Source organism: Acomys minous, assembly GCF_964271855.1.
Source record: "Acomys minous genome assembly, chromosome: 16".
Taxonomy (NCBI): Eukaryota; Metazoa; Chordata; class Mammalia; order Rodentia; family Muridae; genus Acomys; species Acomys minous.
The window spans coordinates 70,201,401-70,227,587 of NC_140498.1; the positions used below are offsets into that span (position 1 = coordinate 70,201,401).

At 56.1% G+C, this 26,187-nt stretch overlaps 1 protein-coding gene across 5 annotated transcripts; it reads left to right on the forward strand.

Annotated features, from left to right (window-relative positions):
• Positions 1–26,187, forward strand: PDGFA (platelet derived growth factor subunit A). Of its 5 annotated transcripts, XM_084764073.1 has the most exons (9): positions 1–3,200; positions 3,928–4,128; positions 5,486–5,615; positions 6,935–7,031; positions 12,048–12,152; positions 14,883–15,070; positions 23,152–23,278; positions 23,739–23,807; positions 25,288–26,187. In XM_084764073.1, exons 3-8 carry the CDS (start codon positions 5,553–5,555, stop codon positions 23,792–23,794), a joined length of 636 nt encoding a protein of 211 aa, XP_084620199.1. In that variant the 5' UTR covers positions 1–3,200; positions 3,928–4,128; positions 5,486–5,552; the 3' UTR covers positions 23,795–23,807; positions 25,288–26,187. The 5 variants fall into 5 exon arrangements, with proteins under 5 accessions (XP_084620199.1, XP_084620198.1, XP_084620195.1 ...); XM_084764072.1 differs by having other exon boundaries at positions 1–4,128; XM_084764069.1 differs by lacking the exons at positions 1–3,200; positions 3,928–4,128 and adding an exon at positions 4,172–4,593.

Here is a 26,187-nt window from a genome sequence, read left to right on the forward strand (position 1 = left end):
TTTTTATTTGTTTGTCTTTTCTTTTTTCTTTACCTTGCATAAGGTCTAGAGTGTTGAGTCTTCATAAGCCCCCATGTTTTGCAGGTAAGAGTTCTGACCAGACACACCTGAAAGCCTGGTGGCCACATGTGGCTTCAACTTCTGATCAGCACAGAACTTATTCTTTGGGTTGACACTTTTTTGCTGTTTTGGGTTTTTGTTTGTTTGCTTGCTTGTTTGTTTTTGAGACAGACTCTTACCATGTAGTCCAGGCTATCCTTGAAGTTGAGGCAATCCTTGTGCCTCAGCCTCCTGGGTACTAGGATTATAGACATGTATCTCCATGCCTGGCTGTGCTTTCTCCCCTTCCTTCCTTCCTTCCTAAGGCAGGCTCTCTAAGGCTGACCTTGAGCTCACTGTGTGGCCCAAGGATGACCTTGAACTCCTCATCTCCGGCCTCCAGAATGCTGGAATTACAGGCATGCATCGCCAGAGCTGTTTTTATTTGGTGTTGGGAATGGAACCCAGGGCTTGTGTGTGCTATAGGCAAGAACGCTATCAACAGAGCTTCATTCCTAAGCCTCTGGGCTTTTCCTTTCAAAAGCCACCATCACATTCCTTCACATAGACTTTCATTCACAAAATGGTCACAAGCCTATTGTGGGCCTGCATGCTATTTTAAACATAATTTCTGTTTGTGTATTTAAAAGTGAAAATAAAAACACTTACTAGGGAGTGGAAAGCAGCCTGCAGGTACCCTCCCACCCCAGCACAAACTTATCTTGTTTTCTGGGGAGCCTGAACTGGAAAGGCCCGATCCTTAGCCTGGGGGAAAAGGGGGTGGGGGGTGGGGTGGCTGATAATGACATAATTAAGGCTTGTGGCCAGGCACTTTTGATCTTCAAGGACCAAAGCCCACATGGCTGAGACTCCATTTGGGTTAATTGCCCAGAACCAAGAAAGCCTTGCCCAGAGATAAAGGGAAACTGGTGTTTCAACATTACAAATTGTTCTGGGATAGCTCTGGCAGAGCCTGGATGCCTGGGGCCTAGCTGGTCCCACACGCAGGCACGGAGAGGGTCCTGTGGGTTGCTGGGGGCTGCTGGGTGTGGAGACCACCTGCAGGGTGAAGCACTGGCTTCCGGTTTTGCTATTTTTCCAGATAAAGGAACCGAATTCAAGGCAAAGCAGGGATGGATCACGCCCAAACCAAAGTCAAGCAGCAAAGAAGAGAAGGGCCTTCTATGTGCCTCTTCTGAAAGGGTGTGTGTGTGTGTGTGTGTGTGTCCGTCCACATCTGGAACTCGTCTTGCCTAATACAAATGCAACCTGGGCCACTCTAGTTTCCGGTATTCTTGGATCTCCCAAGGAATGGGGTGCTTGGTTCCTGGGATGCAGTCTCACCGGCTCTCTGTAGACTGGACTCAGTATTGGTCCTTGACAGCTATTAACAATGGCTGCAATAACTGGGCTCGGATAATTGAGTTCCAAGCAGTTGAGGGGCACTGGCTAGGTGGATGACTCTCTGGCGGAAAGGTGTGCTTCACGTTTAAAACGCTGGGCTATGAGGCGATTTCTTAGTCCAGGTGGACGGTCTCTCTCCGCTCAAAGCCAAGTCTACCCCCTCCCTGTGTGCTTGGGTGAAGCGGGCACCGTCAAATAAATGTTAAGATGTTAGTTGGTCGCTCCAGCTACGCAGACCCTTTCTTGGGATATTTGAAACACTTGACACTTTAATTACGGGCGGGTAGGCACATCGAGTTGTGCCCGGGGCGCAGGAGACAGGCTGGAAGCATCCGCTCTGGGGGCGACCGGACATCCTTGGTCACCACCGCCAGGTGCATCTTCTGGTGTCCCTCTCCACCTCCTCGAGTTCCCAGTTGCTGACGCCTTCTTCCTCTTAGGAAGTCTCCAGCTGACCTAAAATGTTCATCCTGGTGGGGAGGGAATCGTTTGGGCTTGGGTGGGCGCGGGTCTTTCTCTAGCACTCGGCGTGGGGGGTTGGTCTCCGCCTCTGGGGCGAGGATGCCCGGTGGAGCCTGGAGCGACGCACCTACAGGCTAGGGCAGCAGCCGCCCACACCTCCTCCGACTCTAAAGTATATTTAGCCTCATTATCAAATGTTTGCAGTGAACCGAGTGAACCGCCTAATAGCGGCTGGAAGTGAAACTCGAATCCCAGCCAGAGGGAAGCACGTGATCTCTCCCACCAGAAGGGATCACCGAGGCGCGGGCGGGACAGGTGCGGTGGCCTAGAGTGCGCATGCAACCCCGCCAGCTCAGCTTGGTTTCTTGGTGTTGTCTGGAGGCCTGACATCTGAACCTCACCCCCTCACACAGCCCCTTCTCCAGAGTCTAAAATAAAGACTGCCGCAGGCTCCAAGGGAAGCCGAGGCAGGGGGCAGTCTGAGCCGGCTGGTTCTCCTTTAGGCCCATAGCCAGTCCCAGTTTTCAGAGACCAGGAGTCCATCTCCTGGGAGTTTTCCAAGAACCCCGAGAAATAGCAGAGGGGCGATGGGGTAGGGGTCGCTCTTACATCTGAGTACCCGGAAAGCTTAAAGGCGCGTGCCCCAGTCCCCTCAGGCGGCTGGCGCCGGGCTGCACAAGCTCTTACCACCCTCGCGCGGCCGCTGTTGTTGCGGTCGCTATGACGACGGGTCGCGGTTTTATTTTTAATAGCGGTCGGCGATTAGAACAGTGCCTGCGCCCAGCTCCCCGCAGCTACCGCGCGTCCCGGACGATGCTTCCAGGCCTAACCTCACTCTGGCCTCAGCTGTCCCCTAGCGTCTTCAGAATTCCTCCCACCCCGCTCTGATTTCCAGCTGGGCGCCCCTCCTGCGCCTCGAGAGTAAGGGGAGAGAAAAGCACCAAACTAGGCGGGGTCCCCAGGAACCCGCGGCCTCCATGCGGAGGTGGTGGCCGGACGAGCGCGGCATCCCCTCCGCAATGCAACCCGATCTTCTTCCTGGATTCCCACATCCACCGTCACACCGGGTCATCGAACCGCAAAGAGGTGTCCTCTGGTCCTCTCTGCCTGTGAGGAGCCCGAGGGCTTGGCAGGACAACACGCACGGTTCTCTCAGGATAAGACGGTGAGGAACTCGACTCAGGTCCAGTGCGGTCCTGATAGTCGCTGACAGAGCCATCCAGTGTGTCTCCCTCTCCAGAGCAGCGCAAAGTTCCAACAGTATGGACAAGACCCGGGCTTTCGAAGACCTCGAGGTGGGGCGCTTCCCAACGTCTTCCATCCTCCCTTCTTAGGACAAGAGAGAATGTCCACTATCTTCTGAGCATCACAAGGTGTTAGGGCAGGGGCACGGCGATGGGGACCCGCAGGGCCAAGGAAATCTGTAGAACAGCCTTAGATTTGAGCTCCAAAGATCCTCAGGGGAGGCTCGGTAACCCCCCACCCCCCAGGTATTTGGGGCGAGGTGAGCTGCCCTCGAAGGGGCCCTCCCAACTCCGCCTTTGAAATGCAGGAACCGGGGAAGCTGGGGATGAAAGGCTCCCGCGCGGCTGCGCCTTTGTCTAGGGACAATGGAGATTTGGGGGGGGCGGGGGGTGTCCGACCAAGGCAGGGTGCACGGGTTAATCCACATGACAGGGCGGTTTTCTGTTGCACCCCGAACCTATGAAGCTCTCCAGAGCCCTAGGCTGTTTAGCTTTGGGGTTTGAAAGATCCATACTGCCCTAACTCCAGTGCGTGGCAAGGAGCTGGCAGTATTGGCCTTGCCGTCGGGTCACATCCCACCTGGAATCCGTCTCTGTCAGTGGGAAAACCGTCCAACACTGATCAGACTTCTGCCGCCGCCGTGTGTAGCTTCCCCGATACCCGGTCTGTGCTATGCCTTGGCCGGAGGTGGCGCTCTGCGCTCCCTTGGATACCAAGGCAGAACCCAGGAGTTCCTCACCCGCGGTTTCTTTTCTGTCTTTTCTTCTATCCCCTTAGCTCCCGGTTCGGGGTGCGGCTGGGCCTTCCTCGGCCAGGGGCTAAGGACCTGGAGGGAGCAGGGTGTCAAGGTGGCGATGAGGCAGGCGGCAGCCTACTCTCCGACCCGGGCCTCGTTTCCACCTCCATACAAGAGTGCAAGTTCCTCAATCAGGTGTCCCAAGCTTTGGCTTTGGGGCGCGGGCGCGTGGCAGCCGTCAGGTGAGTGCCCTAGACGCGCCCCTAAACCCGCCCCGCCTCTCAGCAAAGACTCACTCCCCCTCCTTTTATGGAGTGGGGAAGGCTAGAGCACTGGATCCTTACAGTGGGAAGCGGCCCGAGCGCCGGGCGGGGGCCAAGCCGACTCTCATGCCCTTTTTGGCGCAGCAGCTCTGGGCGCTGCCCTTTACTGCCGCTGGGGCCCGAGAGAGAGGCGAGCCGGAGACGGCCGTGCTTCTGCAGAGGCCTCCTCCCCTCCCTGCCCGGTGCCGCAGGATTGCAGCTGGCACTGAAGGGTGGGCAAGCTCGAGGGAGGGGCGCTCCGGGAGCCCCGGCGCCTGTGGGCTCCGAGCCGCGGGCGCCGAGCTTGGATGGATTTAGCTGCCTGCGTGAGCGCGTGTGTGGCCACTGCAGTGGCGGTGGCGGCCGGGCCCGATCTGGCCCGCGAGACCCCTGCGCGCTTCCGAGGTGCGGGTCCCGGGCCCGGAATCCGGGGGAGGCGGGGGGCGGGGGCGGGGGAGGGGCGCGGTGGCGGCGCTATAACCCCCTCCCTGTCGCCGGCCGGCTCCACACGCGCGTCCTGCGGAGCCCGCTCAACTCCGGGAGCCCGGCCTGCCTGTGCCTTCTTCTCCACCTCCTCCTCTGGTTTTCCCTCGGCTGCTGCTGCGGCGCCAGCGGCGCCAGCTCGGCCCTCCGCCCGCCCTCTGGCCCGTGCGGGCGGCGTAGCGAGGCCCCGGGCGGGTTGGCTCCTGCCAGGCGGCGCGGCCGCGGGAGCTGCCCGGCCCCGGCGGGCGGAGGGCGGAGCGCCGCGCCGTAGCCGAGGGCGCGCCGCGGAGGGGCGCACGCAGGCCGCCGGGCCGCGCCGTGCTGGGCCGCGCCGTGCCCGGCCCGGGGCGGCAGCGGCAAGAGGAAGGCCCGGGGACAGGCTCTCGGGGCTGCCCGCAGCCCACTGAGAGAAGCGAGGCGGCCGCCGGTACCCGGCCGAGCGTCCAGACAGGTGATCGGTGGTGCGGCGGGAGCTGCGACCACGCTGCGTGGTCCCCTCCTGGGGCTGACGGCAGCAAATATGCGGATTTACCGGCCGGGTCGCTCCTAAAGCCAGCGACGGGGAGCGAGCGCGGCGGCGGCCAGCACGGGGAACGCACCAAGGAAGAAGCCCAGCCCCCGCCCTCCGCCCCTTCCGTCCCCACCCCCTACCCGGCGGCCCAGGAGGCTCCCGGCGCGACTCTGTTCCTCCTCCTCCTCGCTGGCTCTGCACTCGCTGCTCGCGCCGAGCGCGCTCCGCAGGCTCCCTGCTCTCCGCGCCACCCTCCTCCGGGCCGCGCTCCCTGAGGGATGGTACTGAATTTCGCCGCCACAGGAGCCCGGCTGGAGCGCCCGCCCCGCGGCCTCGCCTCCCTGCCGAGCTTCCAGCGCCTCGGGACGCGATGAGGACCTGGGCTTGCCTGCTGCTCCTCGGCTGCGGATACCTCGCCCATGCCCTGGTCGAGGTGGGTGCCACCCCCGCGCCTCCCTCCCCACTCGGCTCCCTGGGCGCACGCCCCCTTCGGCTACCTGTTTCTAGCTCTGCAAAGAGCATTTCGATTTTGCCAGGGTGGTGTAATTTAAAAAAAAAAATTTCCAACTGGGTTCTATTTTCTGCCATGCCCAAGTGTGTCTGGTGAGTTTCCAGCGCGTTGCGTCGCTCCGCCTTGGAGAGGAACGGGGGAGCCGCGAGGTGAAGCAGTGGGCAGAAACTTCGGGGGGCTGTGGGTGCTTTTTCCAGAAGGGGCAGCCCGAACGCAGCGGACAATGCAGTAACGGGGTGCGGGCAGCGGGAAAGGGGGTGTGTGTGAACTGACCGTGCCCTGGGAGGGGACTAGGGCGGGCAGTAAGCAGGTAGAGGAGGGTGCGGCCGAAGCCCGGGACTAGACAGGGTGGGCAGCGCCCCGCTGCAGTCCCCAGTTCCCGATCCCCAAGCTCAGTCGGACACAAGGCTGGAGCAGACTCTGCCCGCCCAGGGCCTGCTTACAGGTGGCTGAGCGAGGCAGCTGGGGCCGGGCCAGGCGCCCGCGCCCTCCCACCACCACCCCCCTAGTCCCCGGGAGCTTTGCTGTGATGAATGACTTTCCACAGCCCCTGTCGTGGGAACTTCGTGGTTGAGTCCCCCAGCGACCCTGACTCCCTTTAAAAAACCGGGAGGGAGAGTGGGGGAGGCTGAACGGTGGGGGTGGTCTAGGCAGGGACCGGAGAGGCGCGAGGTGGATATTTAACCCTTTGCATTCCCTGCAGCCTCTTTCAGCCCTAGTAATTTCGGGCGCCCTAGTCGGCGCTAGGGCCGTGACTGGGCAGGAGCCGGGTGGGGCGATCGCGCGTGCGTGCGTGGGGGAGTGCAAAGACCCTCTCCCCCTGCGGGCTCAGCCCAGGATTCCCGTGAGTGAAATTGAACCCTCGGGCTAGATTAAAAGAGTTGGGGCTGCCGTGACAACAGTCGTGGCTCCGTGACGCATTTCGACTCTCTCTTTCTACATGTGGATTTAGCTATTAAACCAGAAACCTCGGGCCCCCGGCTGCCCCCAGACACCCTGAGGAGGGCCAGAGCCCGGGTGCTTTTTGTCTGAACATGTCAAGGCAGTGTTGGTTGTGTGTGTGTGTGTGTGTGTGTGTGTGTGTGTGTGTGTGTGTGTTTTAAAGCAAGGTCAGACAGACAGGAATGGGGTGGAGGAGTTGGGGGGGGTCCTATCTAGCCCCACCGAAGCCTCTGGTTCTGGGCCTGGAGGGGGCCGGGCTGGAACCCAGGGCGCGTCCTGACCGTGTGGTCTCCTTGCAGGAAGCCGAGATACCCAGAGAGTTGATCGAGCGGCTGGCTCGAAGTCAGATCCACAGCATCCGGGACCTCCAGCGACTCTTGGAGATAGACTCCGTAGGTAAATCGCGCCCCTGTCCCTGGCTGCGGGGAGGGCGCGGGCGGCGGGGAGGATAGTCCTCCTGAGGAACCGTACCCAGCGCTCGGCCGGGGCGCTGCGCAGGAGCGCACCGAAAGGTCAGACTCCACTCGCCGGCCATAAACGCCCAGGCGTATGAGTCAGGCGTTTCTCTTGTAGTTGCCACTTTCTCTCCCAGCAGCAGCCGAGGGCTGCTTCGCTCGCCCGGGGGTTGTTTTTGCATTTAAGGGAAATGCAGCGGGTGTGTCACTGAAAAGTTCAGCTTTAGAGTGTGCGGAAAGACCCTGCCAGGTGTGCGGGTCCACAGCCGACTCCGGCGGTGGAGCGCGGGAGCCGGCCTGAAGGGCGCGCGGCTCTGTCGGGTCTTCCTCTTGGTTAGGGCCCCCAGAGTGCCTGAGGACCTAGTCCGCGTGGGCTTTTTGTAAACTCGTCTTCCAGGTGCCTTGATCGCCCAGGGCTGGGTCTCTGTGGTGGCCGCAGGAGGCCGATGTTTTTCTCAACGCTGTCCTGTAAAAAGGCGCGCCTGGGACACATGCGCTTGGGGCTATTTTGGGGGCCCCCGGCCTCGGGCTAGAGCCAAGCCGCTTTAGAAAACAATTTGTAAATGTAGGGTTGGATTAGACTCTGATCAACAAGGGCTAAAATAAAGGGGCATGGGTGGGGGAGGGGGAGGCACACTACATGCCTGTCTTTTGTTGCAACCTTTTCAAAATGAATATTTGGCTTGGGTATTCTTTTTGACACTGGGATAAAACTAGTTTAAAAGAATTTTTTAAAGGCGCCAGAAGGAACTAAAGGCCACCAAAGTAAGAAAAACAAACAAACATACTAAGTGACGATTTCCCCCTCCTTGCAAACTTTTCAGAAAGGGGGAGTGGTGAGAGAATTAAGTAAAATCACATGGTCCAGCCATTTGGAAATTTGTACCTAATTATGGTGGTGGAGAGGGCCTGAACTGTTTTTGTTGCATGCCAAAGCCTTTTTTTTTTTTTTTTTTAAACAAGGTGGCCCCGTTTCAGTAGTTTCTTGACCCAGGAAATCCTTGGCCTGATCCTTATCAGGAGTGGCAGGCCTAGGGTTTCACTTGGAGATCAAGAGTTGGGACAGGGGGTTTTGATCTGAGCCCTTGATGAGAAGAAGGCTTGGGTGGAGGACTTGGCTTGGTTCACTGGGGAAATACTCCTGGAGTTTTTGCTGGTCCCCAAAGGCTTTGGAGACCGGCGGGTGCACTGCTTTCCTGCCCTGCTTAAGCCAGAGCTGAGCCTCCTGCTGTCTGGATGCTGGGGGAAATGGGCCATTCACTTTCTGCCAGGACCATTCTTATTCTGTTCTCGGCAGCCACGCCTCCCCCACCCCCCACCATTAATTCTTTTAGCACCGTGGTTCTCCTTAGGTTAGCTGAGGTGCCCTATGGGGCGCTGGAGGCTGCTGGGTTGGGGCCCTCCTCCTTGGGAGGGTCCAAGGAGAAAAAGCAGTTAGGGCCCCTGGAGGTTTCAAATTGCTTTGGTGAGAGAGAGAGAGAGAGAGAGAGAGAGAGAGAGAGAGAGAGAGAGAGAGAGAGAGAGTGTGTGTGTGTGTGTGTGTGTGTGTGTGTGTGTGTGTGTAGGACATCCACTCTCATTCCACCTGTCAGACAGTTGGGGGTCTCCATTGGAAAACGTCTGAGAACCACGTGTGGGCGTGGGCTTGCTTCTGCCACCCTCCTGCCGTGACACAGAAACTTGAAAGTGTTGCTTTTGGCCCTACTCACTCCCCATGCTTTTCCTTCTTGTGGCTCAGGCTGCTAGGGGAGGCTGCAGACAGTTGTAGTGCTCAGTTTCAGACTTAGACTTAGTGGGGGAAGGGGTCCTCCCTGGGATTATTCCCCCAGGAGTGGCCTTTCCACGTGGATTCCTGCTGTCTCTATACCTAAGGTGTAGGCAGCAGGGAAAGGCTTAGGGGTGTCCCGGGCTCCCCAGCCAACTCCTCATCCAAGTGGGTGGAGCTTTGTGATTGGCGCACGGCTCGTCTAGTGAGCTGGCAGCATCCCCATTTTCCAGATGGGGAAACCCTGAAGGCATCTCCTCTCAACCTTGCAGCTCCTTGGCTGTTGTGGCCCTGCTCCAGAGGTGGCAGGATTCCAATACATTGCCAAGAATGTCCCTGAGCCCAGAGCATTCCATGGCAGAGTCAAGGGGTTCTAAGTGGCCTTTCAGGGTGGCTTGTGGGTCCAGAGAGAGAGAGAGAGTGGCGTGCAGCCTTGTCCTGCTGCACTGCAGCTCGGTAGTTCAGGTCAAGTGTGTGTGTGTGTGTGTGTGTGTGTGTGTGTGTGTGTGTGTGTGTGTGTGACGGGAGCTTTGTTCTCCATAGCTGCTGGCCTGACGCCCATGGGTCATTGAGTAACTGATACATAAACATCGCGTCTCAGGCTTCTCACAGTACAGTAGTCAGGACAGGGTTAGTGCGCGCTCTGTCTTTCCTCTGGTCCAGCACACATTGTCATTCACAGATCTGAACAGGACGAAGGGAGATGACTTGGTTGGCCTGCGAAGGGCAAAGGTGGGTTCTGCTGCATCCCACGGAATAACCCCATTAGGCCCCCCCCCCAAAGAATGTCTCTGACGCACATCAAAAATACCACGGTGGTAGATCAGTGGTTACCTCTGGACCCACTTGTTTATTTTAAAGATACGGTCTCATGTAGCCCAGGCTGCCCTTGAGCTTTCTCTATGTTGCCAAGGATATTCTCCTGTCTCCACTTCCGTAGGAACGGGTTATAGGCCTCCGTCACCACATTTATTTAATACAGGGCAGGGGATGGAACCCGGGGCCTTGTGTGTTCTGGACCCTCTTCCATCTGAACTACCTCCCCAGGCCCCCCCCTTTTTTTTTTAACTACAGGTCCATCTGACTCATGGGCACCTATGGGGGTGGCGGGGGCAAAAGGTGGGCTTGCTTGAATGGGAGCTGTGTGGCGGGCCAGTGGCTGTGGCTAAGTTTGTATCTGTATTAAGTTCAGTCAAGAGACCTTGGGTCTGGGAATAGAACCTACTGGGCGTGGGCCCTGGAGGATCCCAACATTCTTTTGGTCTCTATTTTGTGATTTTATTTAATTTGAGGCTGGATCTCCCAGGCTGGCTTTGACTTTGTATGGGAGGATGTCCTTGAACTCTTGACCCTCCTTCCTCCCCCTGCTGAGTGAGGGGATTCACCACACACCTTTGCCTGAGTTGCTCTTGCCTTGGTCAGTTTCTCTGGACTCTAGTTGCCCTGGCCTATGCAAAAATCAGTGATACCTACTATGTATGTGTTGAGGCACACAAGGCATCAGAAGAACACAGTTGCCACTACTAACTCAGGCCCTGTGAGCGGGTGGACTGTTCATCTCTTGTTGGCTTGGCCGTAGCAGGATGGTCATCACTAGGTCAGGACTTATCATGCCTGTGTGTGTGTGTGTGTGTGTGTGTGTGTGTGTGAGAGAGAGAGAGAGAGAGAGAGAGAGAGAGAAGAGATGCTTCTTAGTAACAGTTGGTTGATGGGAAATTTTTACTGCATGAGCAGTTCTGATCTTATTTTGGGTCTTGGAAAAAAAAAATCCGTGCCATTGGAACATTGAGTCATTTTAAATAGTTTTTGGGCTCAGATTCATCGTTGACATTCACACCTTAGGCGAGTCTTTGCTTTTCCTCTTAAACGTGTGGGGAGCAGACGTCTCTGTGGAGGAGGCTGGTGTGGCTCCTGTTGGTTTGAGGACGGTGTGTCTGGTGGGCTTTTGGTACCTGCTAAGAGGACGCTCCTATTTAGGCAGAGTGTCACTAAATGTTGAGACCCAGAGGGGAGATATAAGAGTGTTCCTGGAAGCCAGGTAGTGGTGTCACATGCCTTTAATCCCAGCACTCAGGGAGGGCAGAGGCAGGAGGACCTCTTTGAGTTCGAGGCCAGCCTGGTCTACAAAGAGAGTCCCAGGACAGCCAAGGCTACACAGAGAAACCCTGTCTCAAAGAAACAAACAAACAAACAAAAAAGAGTGTTCCTGGGGGAAAAAGAAGGAAGGTGGGGGATGGGGTTAGGAACTTTGGAGTTTGCATGGTATAGGCTGAGAAAGCCAGGTATAGAGTAGTTGGGGGGCTGATAATGTCTACACAGCTTGTGGTGGGGCCAGTGTGTCCCCCAGGGCCTAGATTCTCCAGACTAATCTTCACCCTGTTCTCACCCTGTGGGTTAGAAGCCCTACCTCTGATGAACACCTGGTGGCCCTCAATGTGTGAACACTCCTTCGGGCACTGTGGGGTTCCCCGCCCCCCCTTTCTTTGTGCCTCCCCGCCTCATTCACCCTGCCCCCAGGACTCTAGCCTCAGGCCCCTAACTGCTCCTCACATCTCACTCTGCTAGCAGCCACACCCCTTTGCTGTTTCTCATGGCCTCCGGCCCTCAGAGCAAGGCTTATTTCAGGAACAGTGGAGGTTGGCTTGCAGCCCAGTCTGGCGTTGCTTCCGATGCCCCTCAGAGGTTAGGGCATTTCATCAAAGCCTGCTTTACAAGAGAGAGGCGCTGTACACCACACAGCAGCGGGAGAGGCGGCCGCCCTTCCCATCTTTGCTTGGGTGATAGTGGTACTTTTACTGCTCAAGACCTGGGCCCAGCTGGGTGGCCTTGGGACTTTGCCTGACCCAGGACAGTCCTCCAAGGGATCTCTTCAGAGTCATAGCATAAGGGAAAGTGCCAGGATGCCTTCCTGAAAGGACCTCAGAATTAATTATTTCACGGGAGAGCTGCATTTTGGGGACGCGCGCGCATACTGACTGACAAGATGGTAGGCGCGGGTTGGTTGGCAGATGCCCATCTGCAAACCGCTTATGAGAGCACAGGGCCTGGGGTCCGGGACTGAGAGGCGTTGCCCTTTGTCCTTCGATGCTCTGATAAAGCTGCCGTATGAGCTTCAGCCGTTCAGGTCCCAGGGGTTATGGCACATAAGTATGGGCACTCGACTACCCACCATATTCTTCTCTCTACTTTTAGGGGCTGAGGATGCCTTGGAGACAAGCCTGAGAACCCATGGGTCCCGCGCCATTAAGCATGTGCCCGAGAAGCGGCCTGTGCCCATTCGCAGGAAGAGAAGTATTGGTGAGCGTTGGAGAGGGTGTACAGCAACTGCAAGGGGCCAGCTTCCCACTGGAGCTGTGAACGCTCCCTGCTAACTCAGAGTGCCTCGGGCGGAGCCATCTATCCCTCCATCTGTCCTCCGAACAAAGGCTTCCCTGGCCTCTTGCCCTCCCCATGAGGCATCCCTCTTTCTCCTCCATCGAGTGTCTCCCGCCTGCCCTTCTGCAGTCTTGTGCCTGGGCCAAGAGTTGCCAGGAGGGGGAACATTATAAATTCCTTAAGTGCCCGGTCTTGTCAGGGCCTGTCTACAAGGAGGCTTCGTTGGAAAGTGTGGCCGCGCTTAGCTTCCAGTTCCTGATGTGTGCTCCGGCCTGCTCTTTGGGCCTCAGCTGCATAGCCGGGTGCAGCCTGAAAGTGTGCTGGAGCCCACAGCTGGTGGCCACCTCTTCTGGAGACTGCCTCACTCACCTTTGGCTCTGGGGTTCCACCTGGCTCTCTGGCTTTCTGGGGGGGGGGGGGGGACATAGATTCTCCCAAAGCTGTGCATTCTCTTTCCTGGGGTGGAGTTGCAGGTGTGACCCGCCTAGTCCCTGTTCAATTAAGGGGGCTGTGTGTGTGCTGTTTGGCTACTGGCTGCTATGTGATCTTGGGCAAGTGAATCTCTCTCTCTCTCTGTCTCTCTGAGATTTAATTAACAGTAAAAAGATGGATTTTTAAAAAAAATTGATTCCTAATTGGCTAGCAGGGATTGTTCCTGATGTGAAACTGGGTGGGGGCTACTGGTTACTCTGCTGTCATACAGCGAGGAGTGTAAAAGTCTTTACTCCCAGCTGAGCGAGGGGTTGGGGGGGTGGGGGGGTGGGATGCAGGGGGAACTGACTGCAAGGTCAGTCTTTGCGTGGGATCCACTTGGAAGACTTGTCTTGGGCTGTGGTGAGAAAGGTGGAGGGGGGGAGGGCGCAAGCCCAGGAGCCCAGACAGGGTGGGGTACCTAGCCCAGTGTTTGGGGGACTCGTATCCAGAAGGATGATGGAGTGGGGCGGGGCACACAAGGACAGAGAGGAATCTGGGTCCCCATCTCTGTTCACTCGTGTTTGACCCCCTCCCCCCCCACCCCCCGCCCCCAGGGAGTCTGTATCCACCTGTGCAGCTCCTTCAGCGTGCGTTGGCTGCCTCAGGTGTGCACATATATATCCCTTTATCTCGTAGGTGTGTTTCGCTCTTACTGGTTAGCCGGCCTGGGTCTCCCTGGCCCACGGCTCCTTCCAGCTCTGAGTCTAGGGTCAAGGTCCTGTTCAGTGTTGATAGGGCAGCGGGGACAGTCAGTGGCAGCCCCCAAGAGCCTTCCTGGTATCTCGCTCACCTCACCCTCCGTTGGCTAGTCCCAAAGAAATTACCAGGCAGCCACTACGTAGTGAGCAGTTGGGGTCCAGGGTTAAATGAGGTTAATGAGGACTGCTTGAGGAGGAGACGGGTGTGTGTGTGTGTTCCCAGGGTCCTGAGGGGATTTCTTGTCAGCTGTGTACACCTGGCAAGCAGGTGGCCCCAGATTGCCTGTGCTCACCTATGTGATTAGAGGAGGGTGGGCTGTAGCTGCCTCTTCCTTGGGGGACAGATACGTGTAGGTTTCTGCCTTTCAGAAGCAGGTCCCTAGCCTTGGCCTGTGTGCGGAAGAGGATTGAGACGCTCCTCTGTTGTCCCACTTTGGGGCCTATAAAAGCAAGGAGGGGTACGAGGGATGGACCCAAGGCATTGTGTGTGTTAGGAAGGACCACTGAGCCCCACCCCCACCCTACCCCCTCACTGGGGCGTTCTAGGCAGGTGCTCTACCACTGAGCCACACCCCAGCCCCTCACTGGGGGATTCTAGGCAGGTGCTCTACCACTGAGCCACACCCTACCCCCTCACTGGGGGGTTCTAGGCAGGGGCTCTACCACTGAGCCACACCCCCAGCCCCTCACTGGGGGGTTCTAGGCAGGGGCTCTACCACTGAGCCACACCCCCAGCCCCTCACTGTGGGATTCTAGGCAGATGCTCTACCACTGAGCCACACCCCAGCCCCTCACTGGGGGATTCTAGGCAGGTGCTCTACCACTGAGCCACACCCCAGCCCCTCACTGTGGGATTCTAGGCAGGTGCTCTACCACTGAGCCACACCCCAGCCCCTCACTGGGGGATTCTAGGCAGGTGCTCTACCACTGAGCCATACCCCAGCCCCTCACTGGGGGATTCTAGGCAGGGGCTCTACCACTGAGCCATACCCCAGCCCCTCACTGGGGGATTCTAGGCAGGGGCTCTACCACTGAGCCACATCCCAGCCCCTCACTGGGGGATTCTAGGCAGGTGCTCTACCACTGAGCCACACCCCAGCCCCTCACTGGGGGATTCTAGGCAGGTGCTCTACCACTGAGCCACACCTACAGCCCCTAACTGGGGGGGTTTTAGGCAAATGTTTTACTCCTGAGCCATTTCCCCAGCCCTCTTCACATTTCATTTTGAGACAAGACCTCCCTAAATTGCTCAGATTGGCCTTGAACTACGCCTATAGCTTTTGATGTGATTTTAGCCCTGTACGTTCAGGAGGCTACTGGCAACCAGCATGTTCTTTCAAACTGGAGGTTGCCATAGGAGTGTGTCCTGCCCGGGTGCAACCTAAGCGGGCATCTCTGGGCTGGGAGATAGGAGCTCATGTTTGTGTGCCCTAGGTAGACCCCTAGTTTCTCCATGTTCACGGTGGTCTTGCCTTTGCAGAGGAAGCCATTCCCGCAGTTTGCAAGACCAGGACGGTCATTTACGAGATACCTCGGAGTCAGGTGGACCCCACATCGGCCAACTTCCTGATCTGGCCTCCGTGTGTGGAGGTGAAGCGTTGTACTGGCTGCTGCAACACCAGCAGTGTCAAGTGCCAGCCCTCAAGGGTTCACCACCGCAGTGTCAAGGTGAGTCTTTGCCCTTTCTGGCCAGCAGCCTTGCAAAATATGGAATGGTTTGAGAAGCCGGGGTCGGGGTGGTGGGGCATACGGCTTAAAATTGTTAGCACACAGCTTCCTACAGGCCAAGGCTAGCTTCTGTGACCTCCAGGAATGACTTGTGGGATGCTCAGTGTGCTTCTGGTCCCTTGTTGTGTCATTGTGCAGTTGGGAACAAATGCTTCTTCATTCTAGATAGGGTAGCATCCAGGTTGGGCACTGATGAGCAACCAAACGACATAGTCCACCCTAGCTCAGCAGCTGCGTCACAGGAAAGCCCCACCCCAGCATTGATGATGAGTGGAGAAAGTTGCATTTCTAGAGATTTCTACCCTACTCTATTAAAGGCTCTCACCAACACTGTGTGATTGTGTGTGTGTGTGTGTGCGTGCGCGCGTGTGTGTAGGGGACACTTGTGAACCTCGTAACTTTCTGACCTTCCTAAGCCTTGTAAGTTTCAGTAGCTTCCTGGGTCCTAATGGCTACGTGCCACCATGGGAGATATTTGGGGCCCATGGTTTGCGTTCACGGTCATTGTCGTCTGCATAGATGACTGTGGAACTTGAGTCTGTTCCCCTCTGATTCGGTGCCCTTCTGTGCTCTTGAGAGGCTCTGTTGCTGGCCTCCGCGCTGGATGATGGAGGCTTTCCAGCCACCAGGGTTTAGTCCCTCTCTGGGCATGAGTCTTAAGACTGTGGTTGAAGGCTGGGGTCTTGGATATGTATGTTTCTAGGTTCCCTCAGTCAGACCAGTGGTTCTCAACCTTCCTAACGCTGTGGCCATTTAATACAGTTCCTCATGCTGTGGTGACCCGCCCCCCCCACCATACAGTTATGTCATTGCTACCTCATAACTGTAATTTTGCTACTTTCACGAATCATAATGTAAATATATAATAATGTAGCATATCCGGTGCAGCCCCAAAGGTTGAGAGCCACTGTTCTAAGCTGGTCTGCAGTTTGAAAACTGGCTCCCTTTGGCTAAGCATGTAACCATTGGGTGGCAGAGTGGGTGTGAGCAGGGGAAATCTGGGCTCTAGACAGCTGAAGGGCTAGAATGCCTCTGAAGATAACATCTACTTCCGAGACACAGCCAGGCTTCGGGAGCCATGCTACTTTTTGGGCATGAAGGACCCGCAGAATTATGTGTGATGATTTAAGACCCTATTCTTCCATCCTAGTAAATTCATTTCAACCCCCTAAACCTGCGGTGACCATTGGCCCCAGTGGAAAGAGGAGGTGCCAGAACACCTTGGTTAGTAAGGACCTGCGTTCAGCAGCTCCTTTGTGACCCACAACCCAGGCACCAGTAGTTGGAACTGACTTTGATGTCTGGTGTTTGGTCTCTAGAGAGTTCCAGGGCATGGCTGAGTGAACCCCACATATCACAGCCATCATCAGGACTGGACACCCCATCAAAAGCTCTGGACTTTTCCCAGGGTTCCATGGACTTATCTGTTAATGCTGTCTGGGTTTGCTGTCTACCCTCAGGTTGTGTGGGATGCTAGCTAGCATCAGGGTCATGTTACTAGGGCTGGCTCAAGCACCCTGGCAGCCTGTGTGACCTGGACCAGCCTTAGTCTTTTTCTGGGCCTCAGGGTTCCCACTGATGGTGTATTATTGGGGGTCAGGGTTCTCTGGGAACCTGCCCTCTTTGTCTTATGGGTACAGGTACTAGACATGATGTAGGGTAGGACTTTTCTGTTTATCAGTCTGTCTGGCTACGTTCCTTGCCTGTCTGCCATGGATTTGTATAGTCTGAGCTGGCTTAGAACTGTGTCTAGCCCAGGCTAGTGTTAAACTTGAGGTCATTCTCCCTTGGCCTCATGACTGGTGGGGTTACAAGAGTGAGTAATTACAATCTGAGCTTAGGAATAATTTTTCTATACTGGAGACAGGCTCGAAGGGACGAGTAGTGTGACAAGGTGTATGAGGTTTGACTTGGACGTTGTCAGAGTCTCCCGGGACAGGGACAGTCCATTCCCACTGGCACTGCTGCCCGCTGGGGGTTGATTGTACATTCTCTGTGCTGTATGGGACTGTGCCTTTACGCCAAGGGGCTCATTTGCCCAGCAGGGTCCTGGCAGTTACAAGGGACCAGTCTAGTCCTGGTTGGGCTAGGCTTTCCCATACTCTCTCTTAAGCTACCCACCAATATGCACCACCACTGCTGCCCACCCAGAGTTGGGAGGGGACATCCGGCCCCAGACACTACAGGCTCCAACAGAAGGGACACAAGGTCACGGAACAGGAGCCCCATTGTGGATGCCAGGCCTGCAGCATTTGGGGTGGAGGCTGGTGCTGACCTGGGTGGAGGGAGATGGGCCTGAAAGTTCCAGACTCAGGGTGAGCAGGGGTGGGGCTGTTGATAAGGCTCACAGCAGCCACATCTACCCTATATTATATGTAGCATCAGCCCTGGTTCCAGTGTGTGTGTGTGTGTGTGTGTGTGTGTGTGTGTGTGTGTCCGTGTCCTTGCCGCCTTGTAGTGCTGTAGATTAAACCCAGGACTTCTCATTATAGACGAACATTTACCACTGAGCCACACCCCAGCCCCTCACTGGGGGATTCTAGGCAGGTGCTCTACCACTGAGCCACACCCCAGCCCCTCACTGGGGGATTCTAGGTAGGGGCTCTACCACTGAGCCACACCCCAGCCCCTCACTGGGGGATTCTAGGCAGGTGCTCTACCACTGAGCCACACCCCAGCCCCTCACTGGGGGATTCTAGGTAGGGGCTCTAACACTGAGCTACACCCCAGCCCCTCACTGGGAGATTCTAGGCAGGGGCTCTACCACTGAGCCACACCCCAGCCCCTCACTGGGGGATTCTAGGCAGGGGCTCTACCACTGAGCCACACCCCAGCCCCTCACTGGGGGATTCTAGGCAGGGGCTCTACCACTGAGCCACACCGCAGCCCCTCACTGGGGGATTCTAGGTAGGGGCTCTACCACTGAGCCACACCCTAGCCCCTCACTGGGGGATTCTAGGCAGGTGCTCTACCACTGAGCCACACCCCAGCCCTTCACTGGGGGATTCTAGGTAGGTGCTCTACCACTGAGCCACACCCTAGCCCCTCACTGGGGGATTCTAGGCAGGGGCTCTACCACTGAGCCACACCCCTAGCCCCTCACTGGGGGATTCTAGGCAGTGCTCTCCCACTGAGCCACACCCCAGCCCCTCACTGGGGGATTCTAGGCAGGTGCTCTACCACTGAGCCACACCCCAGCCCCTCACTGGGGGATTCTAGGTAGGGGCTCTAACACTGAGCCACACCCCAGCCCCTCACTGGGAGATTCTAGGCAGGGGCTCTACCACTGAGCCACACCCCAGCCCCTCACTGGGGGATTCTAGGCAGGGGCTCTACCACTGAGCCACACCCCAGCCCCTCACTGGGGGATTCTAGGCAGGGGCTCTACCACTGAGCCACACCGCAGCCCCTCACTGGGGGATTCTAGGTAGGGGCTCTACCACTGAGCCACACCCTAGCCCCTCACTGGGGGATTCTAGGCAGTGCTCTCCCACTGAGCCACACCCCAGCCCCTCACTGGGGGATTCTAGGCTGGTGCTCTACCACTGAGCCACACACTAGCCCCTCACTGGGGGATTCTAGGCAGGTGCTCTACCACTGAGCCACACCCCCCACTCCTCATTGGGGGATTCCAAGCAGGCGCTGTACCACTGAGTCGAGCAGCCAGCCCTCTATGGGTTTTGTTGTGAGACAGGGTCTCAGTTGTTACTCAGGCTGCTTTGAACTTGCTCTATAGCGTAAGCAGGCCTTGAATTCCTACTTCAGCCTCTCAGTTGCTGGCTGGGATGACTCCTGAGGAGCTCAGGACTTTACCCTATTTGGCCTCTTGTGTCCTGCCTGTTGTGCTTAGCATGTAGTGCCTGACCCCAAGCGCTAGCTGTGTTCTCCAGACCCTGTGTCGGAGGCTGGAGAAGGAGGCCCCATGGGCCTGTACAGTGGAGCATAGGCCTGGAAAGAGGTGAAGCTTCCCTTGTCTACATTACATGGGGCTGCCAAGGGGTCAGGGGGTCAGCTCTGAGCCATCGTTGGACCTGGCTGCTGAGTTGCATAGGGCTGTTCATTCCTTAGTCGCAAACATGCAGTGAGTAGCTCAGCCCAGGCCTCTGCCGGTCTAAGCCTCTGGAAGGAAGGCGCCCTCAACTGGAATAGAGTCTGGAGCTATGTTCGAGGGCAAGTCCCAGCTGGGCTCTGTTAGGTGGCTCTTGCCAAGATTTCAGAGAGGGTCGTCAGGCTGGCTTTAATCCTGAAGGAACAAGTCTCATGGTCCCTCTCGGTGAGGGACTTGAGGTCTAAGGAGGCTGGAGCAGCTTGGCAGAAGATACCCCAGGTAGGTTTGACACCTGCCAAGCTGTAAGCCCTCACATCTGATGTCTGTCCTTTTCCACTACGATGTGTGGGGCCCTCAGCCGGGTGGGACAGGGGTTTCCCCCCTGCTTTTGTGGATGTCCGTGGGACACTTGGGGAAGGTTCCCGGTCTCTGGGGTCTGTGCTGTGTGGCCTTGGGGCTTCCTTCCTTTTTGGGTCCAGGCTCTCAGAAAGCAGCCAAGACGGAGGGGACCTGGGCAAGTGATCCGCTTGCCTGCACCCAGATTCTCTTCTATTAAAGCAGGCTGTAGCCATGGCCATGCAGTTGACCTGCAGGAGGGACTGTGCCCTGGGTTCCACTCAGTCACCAGTGCCTTTCATTGTCGTTGTCACTGTCCCGAGGCTTGGAGCAGTCAGGACAAGCCCTCCCCTCCTTTCAGGGAAGAACGATGGGATGGTAGTGGCCTGGCTAGGTGACACTCTGGGTTGAACCTGAGGGAGCTCCGGGATGGCTTGTGGTGTATGCGGGGGCTCCTGGGACTTGACTGTGTCGTTTTCTCTACTTTCATGGGTGCCGTTTTGGAAATTTAGTATTCATAACATGTGCTTGGGGGTGGGTGGGGGGAATGGAGCCATTTCCTGGCCAGACAGAGGTGGCAGGGCCGCTGAAATCCTTGCATTCCCGAGGCGGGTGCTGCCATAAACCACTGTTTGTTTCTGTCCGATAACCATAGGCCTGTCTGGGGGGGGGGGGCGGTAATGGGGGCTTCCCAGCTGGAGTGGCTCATCAGCTGCCCATCATGCAGGGGACCCCTAGGCTCTGTGGGGATGGTTGTATTTGCCGTGCAGCCAGGGGGCAGGGGCAGGCAGGAGGGTTGTAGCTAAAACCAAACCAAATCCCCTCCAGGCACCTGGGGGCCTCCTGAGGCTCACCTGGTCTGCACTGCAGAGGCTGTGGTGGGAGGGGCAGAGCCGGGTCACCAAGGACTATGGACATCTTTGAAGGTTGAGGACCATGGCAGGTGCGGGCAGCACCTCCTGGGATTGGCTGATGTTTTTCCTTTGGGAAAACTCCCTCCTCCCACTCCTATCCCAGGGCCCTTCAAGGGAGAGACACGGGGTTGCCCTTCTGTTCCCTGGGACAGTGTGAGGCCACATTTCTGAACTTACAGATTTGGGGTTACAGAGCTTCTGGGGCATGCTGACATGTTGAATAGCTTGGGGGCTAATTTTAGTAAGGAACCTTATGTGAATATTGATTCCCATGGAAGCTAGTTCCTGTAGGGTGGCCCTGTCCCATTTCTAGGAGACTCTTTAATGCTGAGTTGCTAGGTTGGTTGGTTGTGTTTTGATACATGGTCTTGCTCTGTAGCCAGGCTGGCCTGGAACTCAGTCTGTAGCTCCAACTGGACTTGAACTTGAAACAATCCTCCTGCCTCAGCTTACGAGTGCCAGGCTTCCCGGCCTGCCTCACCGTATCCTCTGGGTGCCCCCCACCATATCCAGTCGACCTCTGGGTGCCTCTGTGGAGATATCCACGCTCTTCTTTCATGTGCTACCTGGGTGGGTGTGACCATTGTCCCTTTTTCACAGGTCAGGTTGGAGGTATCTGGATAGCACAGCCTGACTGCACCTCAGATGCCCCCTGTTCAGCCTAGCCCGACTGCACCTCAGATGCCCCCTGTTCAGCCTAGCCCGACTGCACCTCAGATGCCCCCTGCCCAGGCTGGTCTAGCACTCCACCAAAGCTTTCTGAGCTTGCTTTCAGTGTCCCTAGTTGCTGTCTCTCCCGCTTCCTGACGTAAGCGAAACTTCCTGGGCTGGCCCTTGACCCCTGACCCCTGGCCCCACGCCCTACATGTTGAGCTCATACTTGGCAGACTGTGTTCACACCTGAGGCACCCGTTCTCCTTCACACACCCGCCGGGCACCTGGCACCCTTTGCACCCATGTTAACCATTAATGTAGCCAAGTTGGTAGCCACAGCAGAGTTTGGCTGAGTCTGGTCCCCAGTGCTCTGAAACAGCTGCCTGGCCTAGGGGCAGGGCTTGACCCCTGCTTGGGTCTTCTTGGCTCCCTGAACTTCAGTAGGCTTGGGAGAGCCGTGGAGAGTGTTCCCCTACCCAAACTCTCTCAATCACCCTGGGTGGACCAAGCATTGTCCCCACCATTGAACACCCAAGAGGCTGCCACCTCTAGGTGCTCTAGGCCACCTAGGGTGGGTTCCGCCCCGTTACAGCCTCAGTTTCCCCAGTGTATGACGAGATGTGAAGTTAGAGAGATCCCTTAGGGCTGTTCTGGGAGGTAGACACAGATGTAGCACTCATGGTTTGCAGTTCTACAGGGCCAGGGAGGGTGGCAGTCCTCTGGCACGTGGTCCAGGTGGCGTCAAGGTTGGGACAAAGACGCCAACCACGCTCTCCGGGTCACCTCAGGAGAGGACTTGCTGTGCCTGATTTCTCTTTTCTATCCATGGAGGTGACAATCCTACCTCCTCACTTGCTGGCCAGGAGGGTTAAATGAGTCTGGACGCTGAGGGAGGTGGCCTGGACAGTTCTCTTAGCACACCGTCATGCTGGAATGGAGCAGGGTACATGGCCGGAAGGTGCCTCCTAGTGCAGCTCTTGATGGGGGTGTGGGGGGGGGGCGGGGTAGGTAGGTAACTGCTATATGAGCCTGGGGGCAGAGTGTGGACTTGCAGTCCTGCGTTGGGAGCTGTGTCCACCGCTCACATCCGTGTCTGTGTGGGGGTGGAGTTGCACATTCATGACGGAGTGCTGCGCTTGAGTGTGAGGCTGTAGTGCTCAGCATCTGGCTGGGACTATGGAAGGATTTGCCTGGGATTCTAGAGTCCAATATGAACATGTTGTTCCACCGGGAGGTGTGCCGCTGTGTTGGTGTATCTCACGGAGACCGTGGGTTAGGAGGGACATAAATGACTCTCTTTTAAAAGAGTCCCCTACTTTCACTCAGCAAGCTATGCAGCCACATTGCTGTCCTAGGGGAGGCTCTGTTTTCTTCACTAAGGCCACACACACCAGAGTGTCACCATCCTGTGCCCAGCTCACCTTTTCTTTGCTGACACCCTTCAGGTCTCTCTCTCTCTTTTTTTATTTTGGTTTTTCGAGAGACAGGTTTCTCTGTGTAGCCTTCGTTGTCCTGGACTCATTTTGTAGATCAGGCTGGCCTCGAACTCACAGCGATCCACCTGCCTCTGCCTCCCAAGTGCTGGAATTAAAGGGGTGCGCCACCACGCCCGGCCTCACCCTTCAGGTCTTTTAAGAGTTTCATGTCCAAGCTGGCCTTAGCACTCTGTTGACAAAGATATGTGGCCCTAAGTTCTCCATCCTCCCGTCTCCACGTCCTGAGTCCCGGGATTACAGGCTTAGGCTACCACATCTATTCATTTATATGGTGCTGGGGAGGGAACTCAGGGCTTTGAGGATGCTAGGCAAGCACTCTGCTAAACTGGCCGCATCCCTTGCTGCATCACCCAGGCTGGCCTTGAACATCCGAGCTTCTGACAGCTGTAGGCCTAGCATCACTGGGGTTTCAGTTCGAATGGAAGCAGGCCTGAGCTCAAGGGCAGGTGCCTCGGGAAGGTTAGATATCCAAGTCTCATTTTTGGGGTGAGCCAGGCAGGTAGACCCCCTCCACTCCTCCCCTTTACCCCTTTCGGGTGCATGGTGTTAACACTGCCTTTATTCCCTTGGCAGGTGGCCAAAGTGGAGTATGTCAGGAAGAAGCCAAAATTGAAAGAGGTCCAGGTGAGGTTGGAGGAACACCTGGAATGTGCCTGCGCGACCTCCAACCCGAACCCAGACCATCGGGAGGAGGAGACAGGTGAGTGGCCAGCACTGTTTATTTGCTGTGGGTGTGGGTGTGTATGTGTGGGTCCTCAGGGAATTAGGGTGACGGAATCTGTCATGTTGGATCTAGCCTAGTCGATCACAGAGCCATGGGAAAAGTTGTTTGTGTGAGTGAGACATCAGCAGGCCCAGAATTCCCAGCTAGTCAGGTAAGCTGTGCCTGCAGGGTTGCCACATCCCGTTGGGACAGTAGACACTGGATTCAGGCTGTGCCCTGCTGTCCCAGGGTCTTGACTTTCATCCGTGCCCAGCACACCTGCGCATTGCTAGCGGGTCCCGACAGTCCAGGTGCAGAGAAAGACCCGGAAGCGGCTCTGCACCAGGGTGGATTGGGATTTCTTTCGGAAAGATAAACACCTCCAGTATTTATTGCTGTGGCTTCCCACCCCACGCCCTCCGGAGGCCGCTCACCTTCCCTGCCCTTTCCTTGACAGGAAGGCGTAGGGAGTCAGGTAAAAAGCGGAAAAGAAAAAGGTTAAAACCCACCTAAGGCAGCCGACCAGGTAGGCCCTGCCCGCCAACGGGTGGGTGCGCTGGGGGACTCCCTCGCAGGGGCTGGGACACAATCAGACCAGTGAATCAGCTTCTGTGGGCCCTGATTGGCCCGGGGCTCTGTGTGCTTCCTGGGGCTGCTGCGCCGGGTCTCCTTGCAACTACAGCTTTGCCCTTCTCTTGGTCATTGATCAGGCATCCCCGAGTGCCCCATGGCGGGAAAGAGGGGGGTCGGGGGTTCGTGTGGTTCTGCTGGAGTTAACTGGGGAGGCTGCTCACTGCACTGACAGAAAAAAAGGACTAAGGCTTTTACAGATGACAGGTGAGGCTTGAGGAGGCTTTAAGTGGGCAGGGCGGTTGCCTTTCGTAATGAGTAGGAAGTGTGAGGAAAGGCCGCAGAGGCTAACGATCTGTGTAAGGCCAGGAGGGGAGTCCGGAACAGGTGTCAATTGGTGGCCCTTTCTATTTGGTACTGTGGATTCCGCCTGCAGACGTACCCTCAGGAGGCAGGGTGGCTGCTAACACTCTCCTCTTTCAAGCTGGAAGAGTGGTGTTGGGTAAAGCAGGGCTGTAGAGCCTCTTAGGAATGCTCGGTCCAAACCCACCCTGTGACGCCTGTTTTTCCCCGGAAGTGTAGGGAATGTAGGTGAGGCATTGTCACTTCCCAGACCTGTCCTGAGTGTCAGCTTGTCTGGCCCAGAGGGCTGAAGCCTGTCTGGCTGAGCCCTTCCTCCTGGCACACGGCACTTAGGGACATCCAAGACAAACAGTTATTCTGGGCAAGAGAGTTCTCAGAGATAGGGTGTCTGAGAGGCCTGGCTCCCACAGGAGTGTGGCTGCAGATGCCTGTCTTGGGCATGTGTCTCCTCGGGCAAGCCCTTGGGGTTGCTCCATGTGGCTCCGATGGGCCTGCCGCTCACGGAGAGACCCCTTCCAAGGCAGAGGCAGGTGTTCCCGTGACTGTCTGTGTCCAGCTGGCAACCCAGTCTCCAGGCTGTGGGTTTAAGGCTGTGTTGCTTCATAATGGGACTGGGAGGTACAGCTTTTCGATAGCGAGTGCTTGCTTACCAGCACCAAAAGAGCCACGAGAAAAACCCATAGATCTGCTTAGTCACAGAGACCCACACACAGTGTGCCTGGTGGCATCTATTCTCCGTGTTACAAATTGTCTGCCAAGCTCTGACCTTAGCACAAGCCTTAGACTGGAAGAAAGAAAAGATAGAGGGAAGGGCAGGAGGAAGTTTCTATGCCTCAGTTTCTCCACCGGTGCAATGGGAGCATGGGTTCTTCTGTGAAATGCAACCAGCCTAGTTCGAATTCTTAAACTGGGAAAAATTTGATTAAACTTAAATTATGGAAATTTTGATTTTTTTTCTTTTTTTAAATAACACATCAAGTTCATATCTTAAGGCATAAGCTTGTGTGGGGCTAAGTGGCCCTGGTGTTTCCTATCTGTGGTCGTAGCCTCAACTCTTAACTGTCTTCCCACAGATGTGAGGTGAGATGAGCCGACCGCCCTCTCCCGGGACACGGATGTACGTGGCGTGTGACATTCCTGACATACTATGTATGGTGCTTCATTGCCAATGTGCGTGCGGTCTTTGTTCTCCTCCGTGAAAAACTGTGTCCGAGGACAAAGAGACAGTGTCCATTTGTTCAGTGTGACATCAAAGCAAGTACTGTAGCACTCGGAGAGACAGTGAGAAAGCTTCCTTGTCACAGAGAGCAAAAACAAAACCACAAAAAAAGAAAACAAAACAAAACAAAAAAAAACAAAAAAGAAAACAAAAAAAATTAAAAAAAAAAAAAGCCAACAACAACAACAAAAAATAAACACCCCACCACAAGAAACAAAAAGACTGAAGTGGGCGACGGAGGGGCCGCTCTGCAGGACTGACCCTCGAGTGGTGGCTGGTGTTGGCCACCGCCCTGGATTCTGCCCGTGGGCACAGGTGCTTTTCGCTGAGGATGCCCGGAGGCTGCGTGGGATGCTGCCTGCCGGCTCCGCTAGGCACAGGAAGCTGAACAACTGGGAGATGTCCATGGGCCTGGAAGCCACCACCTCGCTTGATTGAGTCTGCCTAGGACTGATAGCCTTATGTGGAATTTCCTTTTCCTTTTCTTTCTTTTCTTTTCTTTTCTTTTTTTTTTAACACCATAAAGTGACATTAAGCTTCTTTTTTTTTCTCTGCCTAGCTTTTTTCTTTCTTTCCTTTTTTTTTTTTTTTTTTTTTTAATCTCTTGGATGCCTTTTTTTTTTTTTTTTTTTTTGTCGATAACACACACGAGGCTGCTGTAAGTTGGGACAGCGAGACGGTTATTTTTTTTTTTTCCTAGCCAAACTAATGAGGTGTATTAAAATAAACATGGTATACCTACCTATATATCATT